This window comes from Chiloscyllium punctatum, chromosome 8, assembly GCF_047496795.1.
Source record: "Chiloscyllium punctatum isolate Juve2018m chromosome 8, sChiPun1.3, whole genome shotgun sequence".
In the NCBI taxonomy this organism is placed as follows: Eukaryota; Metazoa; Chordata; class Chondrichthyes; order Orectolobiformes; family Hemiscylliidae; genus Chiloscyllium; species Chiloscyllium punctatum.
In genome coordinates this window covers 33,377,335-33,391,510 of record NC_092746.1, presented here as the reverse complement: position 1 = coordinate 33,391,510, position 14,176 = coordinate 33,377,335, and the positions used below count along the sequence as shown (strand labels likewise).

Here is a 14,176-nt window from a genome sequence, read left to right as displayed (position 1 = left end):
CTCCATCAGAAACTTGTGTATTTCTGCATTTAAATATGCATGTGAAAATACCTGACTTGGCTGTCAGTTTTGCCAAATAATGGTGAGCATTCCACAGTTCAGTGTTATTGCTATCACAAATCCAGGCCAATACTTAAATTTATGGCTGCATCATAACCACTCAGTCAAAACTGTCGAAATTCCCAGTCTACTCACTCATTAGTCTTTCTGTTACATGTTATTACCATCGTTGTTACTTTGCTTTGTAGCATGAGACAGAGAGTACAATTAGAGCCCAGGATTATCAGCTGCAGTCTTAAACAGTTTGACTGCAGGAAACAGGCTGGTTTCACATTACAAAGAAAACTCAGATAGCCCACCTCCCAGTGGTGCTTTCTGACTCAATGTTATAAGAGGAATGTTATTAGGTGAGATGGAGACATCAGAATGAAAGATGATCTATTTGAACACAAATAAAGCAAAAGACAGTAGTAAAAATATGGACTTCTATGTTAAGGACTTCTGTTTTAGATAGTATATTGTTTATTCATGTTGCCCTTAAAGTTAATCTTTAAAATGATGGTCTACACTGATCCTGATACATGAGTCTTGAAAATTTGAATATTGGATTTCCTTAATCCACTTCTGCATATCACCATTTTATGTTAAATAACATATTGAAAAGAAAAATAAGAAAACAAACAGTACTTTATAATAGTTCAAAATATATGCAGCTTTTGCTTCAGTTTACCACTCAAGGTTAACTAAGTTCTTCAACATTTGGCTTCTGTTTGTATATGTGTAGAATTAGTATGAGAGCTAATCCCCTGAATTTTACATGTCACAAATGAAGTTTGATTTCAGATTAAATTTAGTTCAAAATGAAAATGATAAAAATACTTCAACACTTATTGACCTGTTGATTTTCAATGTGAGTAACCAATTAGAAGTTTAAAAGTCACAATGTAGAATTATGGTGTTATATTGAAACTTTGTGACATCTATGGCAGAGAACATTGGAACTCAAATGCATCATCCTGGATAATCTTATTGAAGGTTTATGCCAGGTTTAAAAATCTCAGATTTATGGTTTTAGTTACATAAAGTATAAAGGAAGTTGACCAACCCCATGGTGAATTCTTGATCTCAGCTGTGCCTTCAGAGGGATGTAATCTGCAGAATCCACATAATTCTTCATGAGGGGGAAAGGAACATGAAAGCACTTTCTTAGAGCTAGTCATGGCCTGTAGTATTTGTAACATTGAGCACAAGGAAACACTGGAAAAATAATATTTTTGAAATCAGAACAGTATCTCTTTTGCAACAAAGCAATAAGTATTATGAACATAATAATTTGTCTACTAGGTGAAGAAGAACTGCCTATACAGTAAATTGTTATTTGAATACTATGATAAATTAACATCGAACTTGCATTAAACTGTTGCAATTTATTCTTTTCTCTGCCTTAGGTTTTCAGTACCTGACTAAGGAGCTAATGAGCTTGGCAAAGGGGCGTGTGATTTTAGCTCTTGAAGGTGGGCACAATCTTACTGCCATCTGTGATGCATCAGAGGCCTGCTTTTATGCCCTGCTAGGAAATGAGGTACAATTTTCTCACATGTCAATGCTCCACGAGAAACTTTCAATTTTGTCGGTGTTTTTTTTTCCCTGTTGCGATTCCATTTTCAAAACAATTGTTCATGCATTAACGGAGGTGCATTTGTAAAGTGATGAATTTCATAATTAGTCTAACTAATCTCTTTGATCAACTTCCCACTGACTAATATATGGGAGAATTTCAGTCCAAGATATCAGTATGTTACTTTACAATAGGTTTGACTTTTTTTAAAAACTTCTGGCTATTTAAATAGTTTCTAGTTGTAAAAGAAAACACCCAAGGACCTCTGTGCAGATATTCTACGCTTTCTCACAAGTACTTATTCATGTGCTGGGAATGTAAGTTCATAAACATTTGATACTTTTCTCTTCCAAAATATGTCCCTTTGTACATTGTTTTCTTTGGCCCCAATTTCTGAAATAAGCAACACACTAGTACATAGGCTTTGATTATCCTCAAAAAAATGGAAACTAATTGTGCGATTAGCAGTAATTTGAAGACTTTTTTTAAGTGGGTCAGATGTGTAGGTGTGGGCTAATTGCAACCGGAAAGCCTGTGGTAGTCTTTCCTTCCAAATAACTGTCAGCAACATACTTCGATAGAAATACTGTTATTCTCCAGAAAAGCAAGAGGCCATTATTTGATAGTTTTCCTGCGTTATATTCAATAAATAACACAATTATCTCAACCTTTAAAGAATTTATAATGCAGACATTTGTCTAATTTTATTGAGAATGATCGTTGCTGCCTGCCTAAATTCTGCAATTAATTCTCATTCATATCTGCAAGTGCAAACATCTTTGACCTACTGAACAAAAGGAAAACAAATCAATCACTTAGAGGCTACAATAGCATATGAAAGAGTTTAACCTGTGCATGGAATTATTAATTATGTATTCTTTGGAAGTTATTTTCAAGGAATGTTATGGTGCCAATCTATTTAGCTGTTTATTTTTCCGATACAGGAGGTTATGTGCTACCTCAATCAGTCCTAGTATTGCATCTTGAAACCATAGCAATAATTTATACTTTTTGGAGAGCCCAAAACTCTCCTTAAGTTTGGTATCAGGCCAGTAGAAAACCTTCATGCAAAACTGTTTTCAAATTATTTTTTGAAACAAGTAATCAGATTGTCACACTTTGCTTATGCCATAGAAAACAAGGCACAAGCAACAGTACATTATAGTCAATTTCAAAACAAAACAAGCAGTCTGTTTTTAAGTAAGGAATCCAACAGCAAGCTAGCATGGTAAAGATAACAATGGCTTGAATTTTAGTTTGCAGAAAGCTCATTTTGAAATCCCATATTCATAGCAAACAGGAATTCCAACTTAGCTTTGGAAAAGTCAATGCAGAGAGAGTGAAGCTTCCAGCCAAATTCATTTGTTCCTTCTATATTCAATGTTGTGAAGCCAATCATGCCTGTTCCATTTACTATCTGTGGCGAAAGTATCCAAAGAAGAACTGTACTTTTAACATTCATGTCGTAGGCATTTATTTTCATTCCAATTATTTTTTGCACACTTCTGCTCCAGAAGTCCTTATCTCCTCACTGGAATCTATCAAATGTCATTTTAATAGTTCAATGGAAAAAGGGAAAGCAAAAGGGTTTGCAAAGGTGCCCCACAAGTTCCTGGTGCCAAGGATCAAGTCATTGCTAATCCAACTCTGCTGCTACAGATGTAAACAGGGTCAAAGGGCATGGCAAAATTCTCTGATCCATTTTGTCTAACTTACGCCCCAAATAAATATTACTAGTAAGTACTGATAAAAAGGACTGGAGGAAGATTGATCTGGGGCAGTTACCACACTGAAGAAGCTTTCTGTGTGCTGCTATTGAAGGTAGTACACTGTGCCTGTAAATCTATCCCTTTTTAAGTACTTTAAGAGGTTCAGTCAGGATGTTTGCTTTTATTTGAACTTAGCTCTAGTGGCAGAACTTTCCAATTGAAATCTTTATATTCTTATGCTACGGAGAAGGGAAAAATGAATTAATGGAAGAGGCTAGTTTTGAAGTTCTCAGTATCTGGCTTCATACGAGCTTTCAGTTTCACGTAATTTTGTACCCACTCAGGAATGTTAAATGAACAAGAATGTTTTACTTAGACAGAAGGCTATGCTTCCTCTCAAGACAACTTGAGAGATTTATCAACAGTGGGCTGAAGATCTGCAGCCCACTTTCTACCAATAAAACCTCATTTCTATTAGTTCGAGTCACCTCTGCCTTGAATTTCTTTATGACTGGATCCTTCCAGATAACATCTGGTGACCTTTGCCACGTCAGCTAAGCAGCTGTTCACCACTGAATGAAGATTAGAATTGCTATACTTTGGAGGAGTGTACAACTCATATCCTTCCACTTGGAGTTGTGATGGTCAGCTGAGAACAGATTTGTTACCCTCTTTTCCAATCTATGTTTCACTGCAGATTTCTCTTAAAGGATATGGCTAACAGTTCAGTAAGTTATTAATTGTTTAAATACTGTGACTATAAAAGGTTCAGACAGCTCTTCTTGAGCTTTGAACTGAAAAGAGAATAATATTTATTGTACTTTACCCGGTCTAATTAAATTTTGACGGTATTAGGCAAGAACTTTTAAAAGTTGATCGGGGCTGGATGTTCACAGGTAAAGGGACAGCTGGAAAATGAGGTAACAAGAGTCCAGAGACAGTGTGTTCCTGTTAGGGTGAACGGTAAGGCTTGTAGTTGTAGGGATTGCTGGATGACGAGAGAAATTGAAGTTTTGGTCAAAAAAAGAAGGAAGCATATGTCAGGTATAGACAGCAGAGATCGAGTGAATCCTTAGAAGAGTATAAAGGCAGTAGGAGTATACTTAAGAGGGAAATCTGGAGGGCATAAAGGGAACATGAAATAGCTTTGGGAATAGGGTTAAGAAAAATCCAAAGGGATTTTATAAAAACATTAAGAACAACAGGGTAACTAGGGAGAGAATAGGGCCCCTTAAAGATTAGCAAGGCCATGTATGTGTGGAACTGCAGGGGATGGGGGAGGTACTAAAAGAGTACTTTGCATCAATGTTTACTGTGGAAAAGGATATGGAAGATATAGAACATGAGGGAATAAATAGTAACATCTTGAAAAATGTTTATGTTACAGAAGAGGAGATGTTGGACAGTTTAAAATGTATAAAGATGGATAAATCCCCAGGACCTGAGCAGATATACCCTAGAACTCTGTGAAAAGCTAAGGAAGTGATTGCTGGGCCCCTTGCAGAGATATTTGTATCATCGATAACCACAGACGAGGTACCAGAAAACTGGAGGTTGAATAATGTGGTGCCACTATCTGAGAAATGTGGCAAGGAAAAGCCAGGGAACTTAGATTGGTGAGCCTGATATCAATGTGGGAAAGTTGTTGGAGAGAATCCTGAGGGACAGGATTTACATGTATTTGGAAAGACAAGAACTGATTAGGGACAGTCAACATGGCTTTGTGCATAGGGAATCATGTCTCACTAACTTGTTTGTGTTTTTTGAAGAAGCAGCAAAGAGGATTGATGAGGGCAGAGCAGTGGATGTGATCTATATGGACTGCAGTAAGGCATTCAACAAGGTTCCTCATCGTAGGCCAGTTAGCAAGATTAGATCACATGGAATACAGGGAGAACTAGCCATTTGGATACAGAACTGGCTCAAAGGAGAAGATAGAGGGTGGTGATGGTGGGTTGCTTTTCAGACTAGAAGCCTATGACCAGTGGTGTGCCATAAGGATTGGTGCTGAGTCCACTGCTTTTTGTCATTTATATAAAAGAATTGAATGAGAACATAGGATATTTAGTTAGTAAGTTTACAGATGACTCCAAAATTGGAGATGTGCTGAACAACGAAAATGTTAGCTCAAAGTACAATGGGATCTTGATCAGATGGGCCAATGGGCCAAGAAGTGGCAGATGGAGTTTAAATTAGATCAATGTGAGGTGCTGCAGTTTGGAAAAGCACATCAGGACAGGATTTACACACTTTATATTAATGTCCTGGGGAGTGTTGCTGAACAAAGAGAGCATGGAGTGCAGGTTCATAGTTCCCAGAGAGTGGAATCACAGGTAGATAGGATAGTGAATAAGGCTTTAGTGTGCTTTCCTATATTGGTCAGACCATTGAATATAGGAGTTCGGAGATCATGTGTGACTGGACAGGTCACCGGTTAGGCAACTTTTTGAATACTGTGGGCAGCTGTAGTCTCCCTGCTATAGGAAGGATGTTGTGAAACTCGAAAGGATTCAGAAAAGATTTACAGGATGTTGCCGAGGTTGGAGGGTTTGAGGGATCAAGAGGGGCTGAATAGGCTTGGACTATTTTCCCCAGAGCATCAGAGGCTGAGCGGGTGATCTTATAGAAATTTATAACATCTTGAGTGGCATGGATAGGATAAATAAACAAAATCTTTTTCCGAATGTGGGGGTGTCGAAAACTAGAGGGCATAGGTTTAAGGTGAGAGGGGAGAGTTTTAAAAGGGACCTAAGAGGCAATGTTTTTACACAAAAGATGGTGCATGCATGCACCGAGTTGCCATCGGCTAAGTTAAACTGAAGGGCCTGTTTCCATGCTATTTCTCTCTATGACTCTAATTGTAAGAGAAAGGAAAGATTGAGGAGGTGAAGAATTCCACTGTTTGGAAATCTTGTGAAAGTAAACACAATGGAACTTAAGGAATGACACATAGCATTCCATACCAGGAGCTTTAAAAGAACAACATAGGCAAATTCAAAGGAGGACTAATCATGGTGGCACCAATGAACTAAATAGAAGAATGAAATGAAATGGGGGGAAAGAAAAGCGAACATTTTCGATAAGTGAATGATGACTTGGTAAGTTTATCTTGCACCTCGTCTAGGAAAGTTAGAGAGGTATTTGGAGATTATTCCAAACAATCAGGAAGTATTCACAATTTGGAAGGAGTTGAAATTTGAAAAGAGTTGTGAAGAAAAGTAATGAAGTCCTCATTATCCGGAATTCTCATGAAACCGGCAAACTGATGGAAGCAGGTTTCCTCACTCTGGGAATTGATCATTTGGTTGTTGCGCTCTCTCTCTCTCTCTCTCTCTCTCTCGCTCGCTTTTTGATCAAACCTTGCTGATGATATTTATGAACAGTCCTGGCCGCAACCAGTGCATTCATGTAACCGAGCAGTTTACTGTACTTGGATTCGGCAATATGTTGACTCATTGGTTAGCACTGCTGTCTTACAGCACCAGGGACATGGGTTTGATTCTAGCCTTGGTTGCATGTGTGTATATAGGTTGCATATTCTCCCTGTGTCTGCAAAAGTCTGCTCCCCTTTCTTCCCACAATCCAAAGATGTGTATGTTAGGTGGATTGGCCATGCTAAATTATCCTGTTGTGTCCAGGGATGTGCAGGCTAGATAGATTAGCCATGTTAAATACAGGATTAAAAGGATAGAGTGAGGGGGTGGATTGAGATGGGATGCTCTCCGAAGTGTTGGTGCAGACTCAACAGGCCAAATGGCTCCTTTCTGCACTGTCAGAATTCTATGATTCTAAGAAGAATGGACTGAGACTTGTATTCCTTTTGGCTAAATCTGCATTTCATTGAGATTTTTGGAGGGTTTTATGCTGCAAGGCATCATGAGTTTTCTCACCTTGTCTTAATGAAACCATCTCATGAATTAGCTAGCAATCCACTATGACATCTCTCATGCCTGATTGCTGCCCTATCTTACTACAGTCTGTTCCCAGAATGACTCATCATTCAGTGCAAATTCACCAAAAAAGCAGCAACTCTTGTGCTTCGGACATTTTTAAAATTCTTCTGTGAACCCGGATGAGCTCTGAGATGTTCTGAAGCCACCCGGCTTGATTACATATGTGTGTTTAGAGGAGGGGAAAGTGGCATCATATTTCTCTGACAGGGAGCTGGAGGATCTGATGGATGGGGTGATGCTGCAATCAGGTTTCTCCTTCCTGCTGGAACACCAGATCAGTTTGCACAGGGCACAGAGAGCTTGTATGAATAGTGGCATGCCAGTCTTCCTTGTCTTCATGCACTAAGAGTCCTGGACTTTTCAAAGAAGACCGCTTGTGGTGGGTTGGCTGTTTTCGGATTCCATTCCATTCTCCAAGGAGGTGAAGTGCATTCTGCTGGTGCCCATGGATCGTGCCCTGAGATGTTGTTGGCAAGAATCCAACACAGAGGTCATTCAGACCAAGTGTCAAGTTGAATCTGCTAGCCCCATTGGTTTCCTTTTCAGGTTTTTGTGACGCTCAGCTTATTTGACAAGTTTGGTAAGGTGGGTGTCTGAAGATTAACAATGCAACTTGTAACATTAACAAGGCAATTAATGATAAGTAATGGAAATCTCTCCACACCACTTATGGAAAGTATAAAAGATGTAGCGGGTTGATCTTGACGTCCAGTTGGCCTTCACTGCACTTGTTGCCTGATTTGGGCAGTCATCTCGCCATAGGTCGTGTCATTCAGATCCTTGTGAGACTCCACTGCATTTTTCTTGAAGACACCTTGAACAATATGAAAATTTCCTCTGATATTAGGCAGAGGCTCATGAAGTTTTAATTATTATGTACCCTGTCATTGAGAGTTTGATCAAAACTATGATGGATCTGTTCAATATAACTTTGTTCAGAAGGAGTTGTTCCTTCACTTTGAGTATGCAGTCTACGTTCTGTTTAGACCATCAGACCATTAGAACATAACATACAGGGGCAAATTAGGCCATTTAGCCCATCAAGTCTGCTTCACCATTCAATCATGGCTGTTACGTTTTTCAACCCCATTCTCCTGCCTTCTCCCTGTAACCCTTCATCCTCTGACCAATGAAGAACCTATCTATCTCCGTCTTAAATACACTCAATAACTTGGCCTCCGCAGCCTTTTGCAGCAATGGGTTCAACAGATTAATCACCATTTGTCTAAAGAAATTCCGGCTCATCTCAGTGTTAAAGGCTGACCCTTTGCTCTAAGGCTGTGCCCTCAGGTTGTAGTCATCTGTGCTAGTGGAAATGTCTTCTTCATATCCACTATTTCCAGACCTCTAAGTATCCTCTAAGTTTCAGTCAGATCACACCTCACCCTTCTAATCTTCATCGAATGTTGACCCAGAGTTCTCAACCACTCCTCATATGACAAGCCTTTCATCCCTGGGCTCATTCTTGCAAATCTCCTCTGGACCCCCTCTAATGCTACCACATTCTTCCTTAGATACAGGGAACAAAGCTACTTACAATATCCTAAATGAGGTCTGACCAGAGATACAGTCTGAGCAGTGCATTTCTGCTCTTGCTTTCTAGCCCTCTTGAAATGAATGTTAACATTTCATTTGCCTTTCTAACCACCAACTAAGCATGCATGTTAATCTTAAGATAAACCTGAACTAGGACTCCCAAGTCACTTTGTGTTTCAGATTTTGAAGCTTTTCCCCACTTAGACAATAATCTATGCCTCCATTCTTCCTGCTGAAATGTATAACCTCATACTTAGCCACATTGTATTCCTTCTGCCCACTCGTTTAGCATATCCAAGTCCTTCTGCAGTATCCCTACTTCCTTGAGACTACCAGTCCCTCCACCAATCTTTGTTTTAGCTGCATACTTAGCAATAATGCTATCAGTTCCTTTGTCCAGGTCCTTGATGTATAACCTTCTTGTGGTCCTAGCACAGACCCCTGTGAAACTCCACTAGTTACTGGTAGTCACCCTGAAAAAAAACTTTTTATCCCTACTCTCTGCCTTCTACCAGTCAACCAATCCTCTATCCATGCCAGTGTCTTGCCCCTGACACCATCGGCTCTTAGTTAGCAGCCTCCTGTGTGGCACCTTGTGTATGGAATGCTGGTTGGTTTATTGTACACCAGCTCCCTGATTCTGACACTGGACTTACGTAGTGAGGTGTGACGAAAAACATAGGAGGCAGGTGCTTCAGAGGCAAAGGAAGCTCTGATTTTATTAAAACAAGCAAAATTGAAAATATGTGCAATAACTGAAAAAGAAAATGAATATTTAAAAAAAAAGTTACAGATCAAGCAAAGTGAGACTTATCTAACAGCTAAGTAGCACCCCAGTTAACCCTTGCAGCCCAGACTTGGTACAATGGGTTTAAAATTACAGATAGCTGTTAATTACTGGATGATGGGGAAAGGGGAGAGAGAGAGAGATGCTAATTCCGGGGTCCTATCCTGCTTCCTTTCTCTGGGGAGTACCCAGCACCATCAACCCCAAAGCCCACCCTACCAACCCTATCTAACTGAGCTGGGACAGAGGGTCTCGATGCCCTTATGCACACCCCTGAAGTGGATGTCATTGGTTGACAAATCGGCTCTCCGGCCACTTCTAATTGCTATGTGGAGGTTCGTGAATGAGAAAAATCGTTTGGCTGAGTCTGTGATGGTTACAGTCTGTGATTCACTGTGACTGGCTGTGGCTGATTCTCTCCAATCTGGCTGAACTTCTAGCCGAGTTAAATCTCCTTTGAGATCAGGGTACCCCAGTTCTACCGACTGTCAGTTCCCCTCATCTCCCACCAAATCTGGATTTGATCACTGAGCTATTATTCCTCCTCTTGGAGCTGAATGAGCTTCCTGATTATTAGATGAGGTGTAAATGGTTCTCTGATAAAGCTAGAAGATGGTTTTGAATGTCCAATATTTCTCTTGGATGGAGGTAGGTTAAAGTTTTCCTGGTAGTGTAAGGCCTTCACATTCAAAGGCAAACAGGTTTGCATGTAGCCTGTAGTACAATGCTGTGGGATGTTCAGTATCTCTGTGTCCAAGCAAACTCATATTTTGTAGGGTCCAGAGTGTCTTAGTTGTTTGCTCTGTAGGATGGCGTTCCTTGTCTTTAACTGAGGTGTTTGTGGGGGTCTTCCTTTAGCTTTACAAGCTAAGCCCTTGTTTCAGGCAGCTGCCCCTAGGCTTGCATATTGCCTAGTCTGTCTCAGCCAGAGAGCTCAGTGACTCTTAGTTCAAAGGTGAATTCCACAAACTCATGTCCCACACTCAGAGGGTATTAGTCCAGGGTATCTGTTGGGGATTATTGCCCCACCTTACACTTGTCAAAGGCCTTCTGGAAATTCAAATAGATCACATCCATTGGCTATCCTTTGACTAATGTCCTTGTTACCTCCTCAGAGAATTCTAGTAAATTTGTCTGATGTAACCTTACGTTGACGAAGCTGTGCTGAGTCAATTTTATTTTAACAGCCACTTCCAAGTGCACCACAATCTCATCCTGAGTAAGGGACTCTAAAATCTTACCATTGACCAAGATCAGACTAACTAGCCCATAATTTCCCATCTTCTTCCTCCCTCCTTTCTTGGACAGGGGTGTTACATTAGCCATTTTCCAGTCCTCTGGGTTCCTCCCTGACTCCAGTGATTCCTGGAAGATCACTATCTTCCACCTTTACACATATAAACTGTTTAAATACTTCAGTGTGCACAGTGTCCTGTGTTGTCACAAGATGTTATTCACGTTAACCTGGTAGTGCATCTGATTTAGTCTACAATGCTGTTCAGTGCTCACCTGATGGTAAAGTGAGACATGACATCAATGGACAAGAAAATGAAGTTGATTTAAAACATATTCACTTTCAGCATGATTTGCACTATTGGTTAGCTAATTTCACCTCAAAGGTTTTTGTATTGCCTCGATCCTGTAGCTAAATTTGCAGCTTCCAACTTTGTCTACCTGCTGAAATCTGCCTAAACTTCAGGTTCACATTTACTGTAACTAATTAGTGTGATTACACAGAGCACAGTTGATTCCAAAGAGGTTGTTTTCAACTTGGGCTGATAGCCATGAATCAGAAGTACAATTGGAGGTTGTTAGTGATTTTGATACCTCTGTCTTTGGAGCATACCTTGGTCAATTAACAAAAATAAAATTAAGTCAAAATGTCCTTGGTTGAGTAGTAGATTATTCATGCCAGCAGTTTTTAGGATTCACCATTCTAAATTGTGTTCTTGATTCAATCTTGGAAAGGTTAGTGAATTAACTAATGCCTTTATATAACATATACTTCTGGATGTCTCTGTTACACTGATTCACTGGCATGCTTTCTATTCATGTCAGTGCAGAGAAAAACTGAAATTTTCCTACCAAATGAATGTGGTTGTTGAGTTAATTGAAATTTTCAAGATTAAGATTTATAGAGTTTCATTCAGTCAGATTAACAAGAGATATGTACCTACACTCTGTATATGCAGTTGACTTAAGCATCAGGTATAATTTTGATTGGATGGTGGAACAGCTCGAGGGACTGAATAGTCTATTCCATTAACTCTTGGTGGGTATTCTTCACAATCGCATAACTATATTATTTACATGTGTGTATATATACTTTTAATAGGCAAATTTGACTTTTTGATATAGACATGGCATTTACAAAACATGACTGCCAGATGTGACGGGCTGATTTCTTTTTGATTCACCTCAGCCATAAAAAGCATACCAGCAGAACGTTGCCTCAAAACTAACAACAAAAGGAACCATTTATACTATCAGGCTCAAATCAAGATTAAACATCATTGCTATAGCTACAGGACACTAAGAAGCTGGATACACATTTTAATGAGCCCATGCGGATCTTGGAGGTTGCAAGGAACTCTGGTTAGCTACCCCAAGGAGTAGTCCTTTATATTGTTTTTGGTGGGACATATTATGAGATGTCAGTCAATGGTTTCATGTACTGACCATCCTATAAGACATCACCCTACACCCCATCCTGCTTTTTCCGATTATTAAATTCTCTATATAGTTCTTCAAAGGAAATAGATTTACCACCACCCGTTTCCCCTAAGTCTCTAACTTTAAAATTGACTGATGACTTGTTTGGGTTTAAAGTCCCCTGCTTGAGAACAAAACATTCAGGTGCAGTTTATTGTTATCCTGGACACTTGGTGAATCTTTAATTTCCTGAATGTCCTTTAAAGAAGATGAACTTTTTCAGGTAAAGTTTGTTGACACACAAAAACCTTTGCAGATTTTTGATTTGTAAGATGTTCTATACTGAAAGTATCCTCTGATATCAATGTTAATATTGAACATTTGTTTCCCTTAGAGTGTCTCTATTTCCTCAAGTCTTGACAGAGAATATTATTGTGTTTTCAATAGAATCAATAGTCTCTTCTTGACACTGTAGCGAGGTGGATTTATTTGTGATTCTTCCATTCTTGTTCTTGTTTCTTTGGAAAACACCTTCATTTTATCAAATTCAATCACGAACAGTAAATCTCTCAAACTGTTCTGGTACTACTTCTTCTAAAAAGATAAATTGACTGTAACAAGAGTCAGCCACTAAATCCCATTTTTTTCTTGATTAGACTAGATTCCTACAGTGCAGAAACAGGCGATTTGGCCCAACAAGTCCACATTGGCCCTCCAAAGAGTAACCCACTCAGACCCATTTCCCTACACTTACTGCTGACTAATGCACCTAACATTATGGACAATTTAACATGGCCAATTCACCTGACCTGCACATCTTTGGACACTTGGAGGAAACTGGAGCACCCATGGCCTCGAAGTTGTGGGCTGTCATTGTGACTGCAATTTGTTTATTGCTACATCTGGTACAGTAACATCAGGCATCAAATGATTCAAGCATCTGAATCTGTCTATCATATGATTGCTTTTTAGAAATGGTGAAATCTGATAAACTTCTTGAGCTGGGCTGACTTTTTGTTCCCATTTGAATAACTGTTTCCAGTGCACGATCCTCTTTTGCTTGCAGAATATCTGAAAGAGATGGATTGGAAATTTTGGCAACAATTCAACCTCAAAACAATTCTGGTTGTATTCTGATAATATGTAAAGATTGCAGATAAAATTGTCAACAGATTGTTAGGGAAACTATACACTTTTGCTAAATCTTGTTCTTGCCATGACTTATTTGCTAGTTAATGTAAAGTCATTGTCAAATGTACTGTCAATGGTTAAATTATGTTGTCTTACAGTCATAGAGTTGTACAGCTCGGTAACAGACTCCTCGGTCGAACTCGTCCATACCGACCCAATTTATTTTCCACCACTCAAAAGATAAGAATCTGAAGTTGCCATTTAAGTGTGAGGTGAAATTGCAAAATGTTTTCTCATGATCAAGAATCTGATTCATCCTCACCCTTTTTTGTCGCCACATTTGCCATTACTCCCACAGCAAGGAGAGGCAAATTCCACCCACTGTATTCATTTTATTTTCTCCCAGTGAAGGGAAGAATGCCATTTCACACTATTACCCCTTTGTGATTTTGTGCCCTTTGTAAAACAATGGAAGATTTGCACCTTTCGTGATTCTTCTTTGAACTTCTCTCTGTATCTTACGTTGAAAAAATTGTCATGCTGAACTTGCATCTTAAAGCAATCAATAAAGAAAGCCCCTCAAAACACTGTTTTTTCAGTAAACTCTTCTTCTAGCTTTAAATTTTCATTATGATTAATCAAATTATTTGCTACTTCAGTGATTTTCTTAATGGATTTCTTTTATTGCAAAGCTTTTATTTACCAATTTTTTGAATAATTTTAAATGATTTTGAGCCAATTTGTACAATTATAGTGATTTATGTCTTCTGTCAGCTTTTCAGCTTAGGAA

The 14,176-nt window shown here is 39.1% G+C and overlaps 1 protein-coding gene across 11 annotated transcripts in view; it reads left to right on the top strand.

Annotated features, from left to right (window-relative positions):
- The window catches only part of LOC140480462 (histone deacetylase 9-like), a 778,931-nt gene that overhangs the window by 734,239 nt on the left and 30,516 nt on the right, over positions 1-14,176 (top strand). For 9 of the 11 annotated variants that reach the window (XM_072575348.1, XM_072575350.1, XM_072575346.1 and 6 more), the window contains one exon: positions 1,449-1,582. In XM_072575348.1, the coding sequence (XP_072431449.1) occupies positions 1,449-1,582 (134 nt within the window). Of the gene's footprint in view, positions 1-1,448; positions 1,583-14,176 lie in introns of those variants that run through there. The other 2 variants (XR_011961302.1, XM_072575354.1) reach the window with 2 other exon arrangements.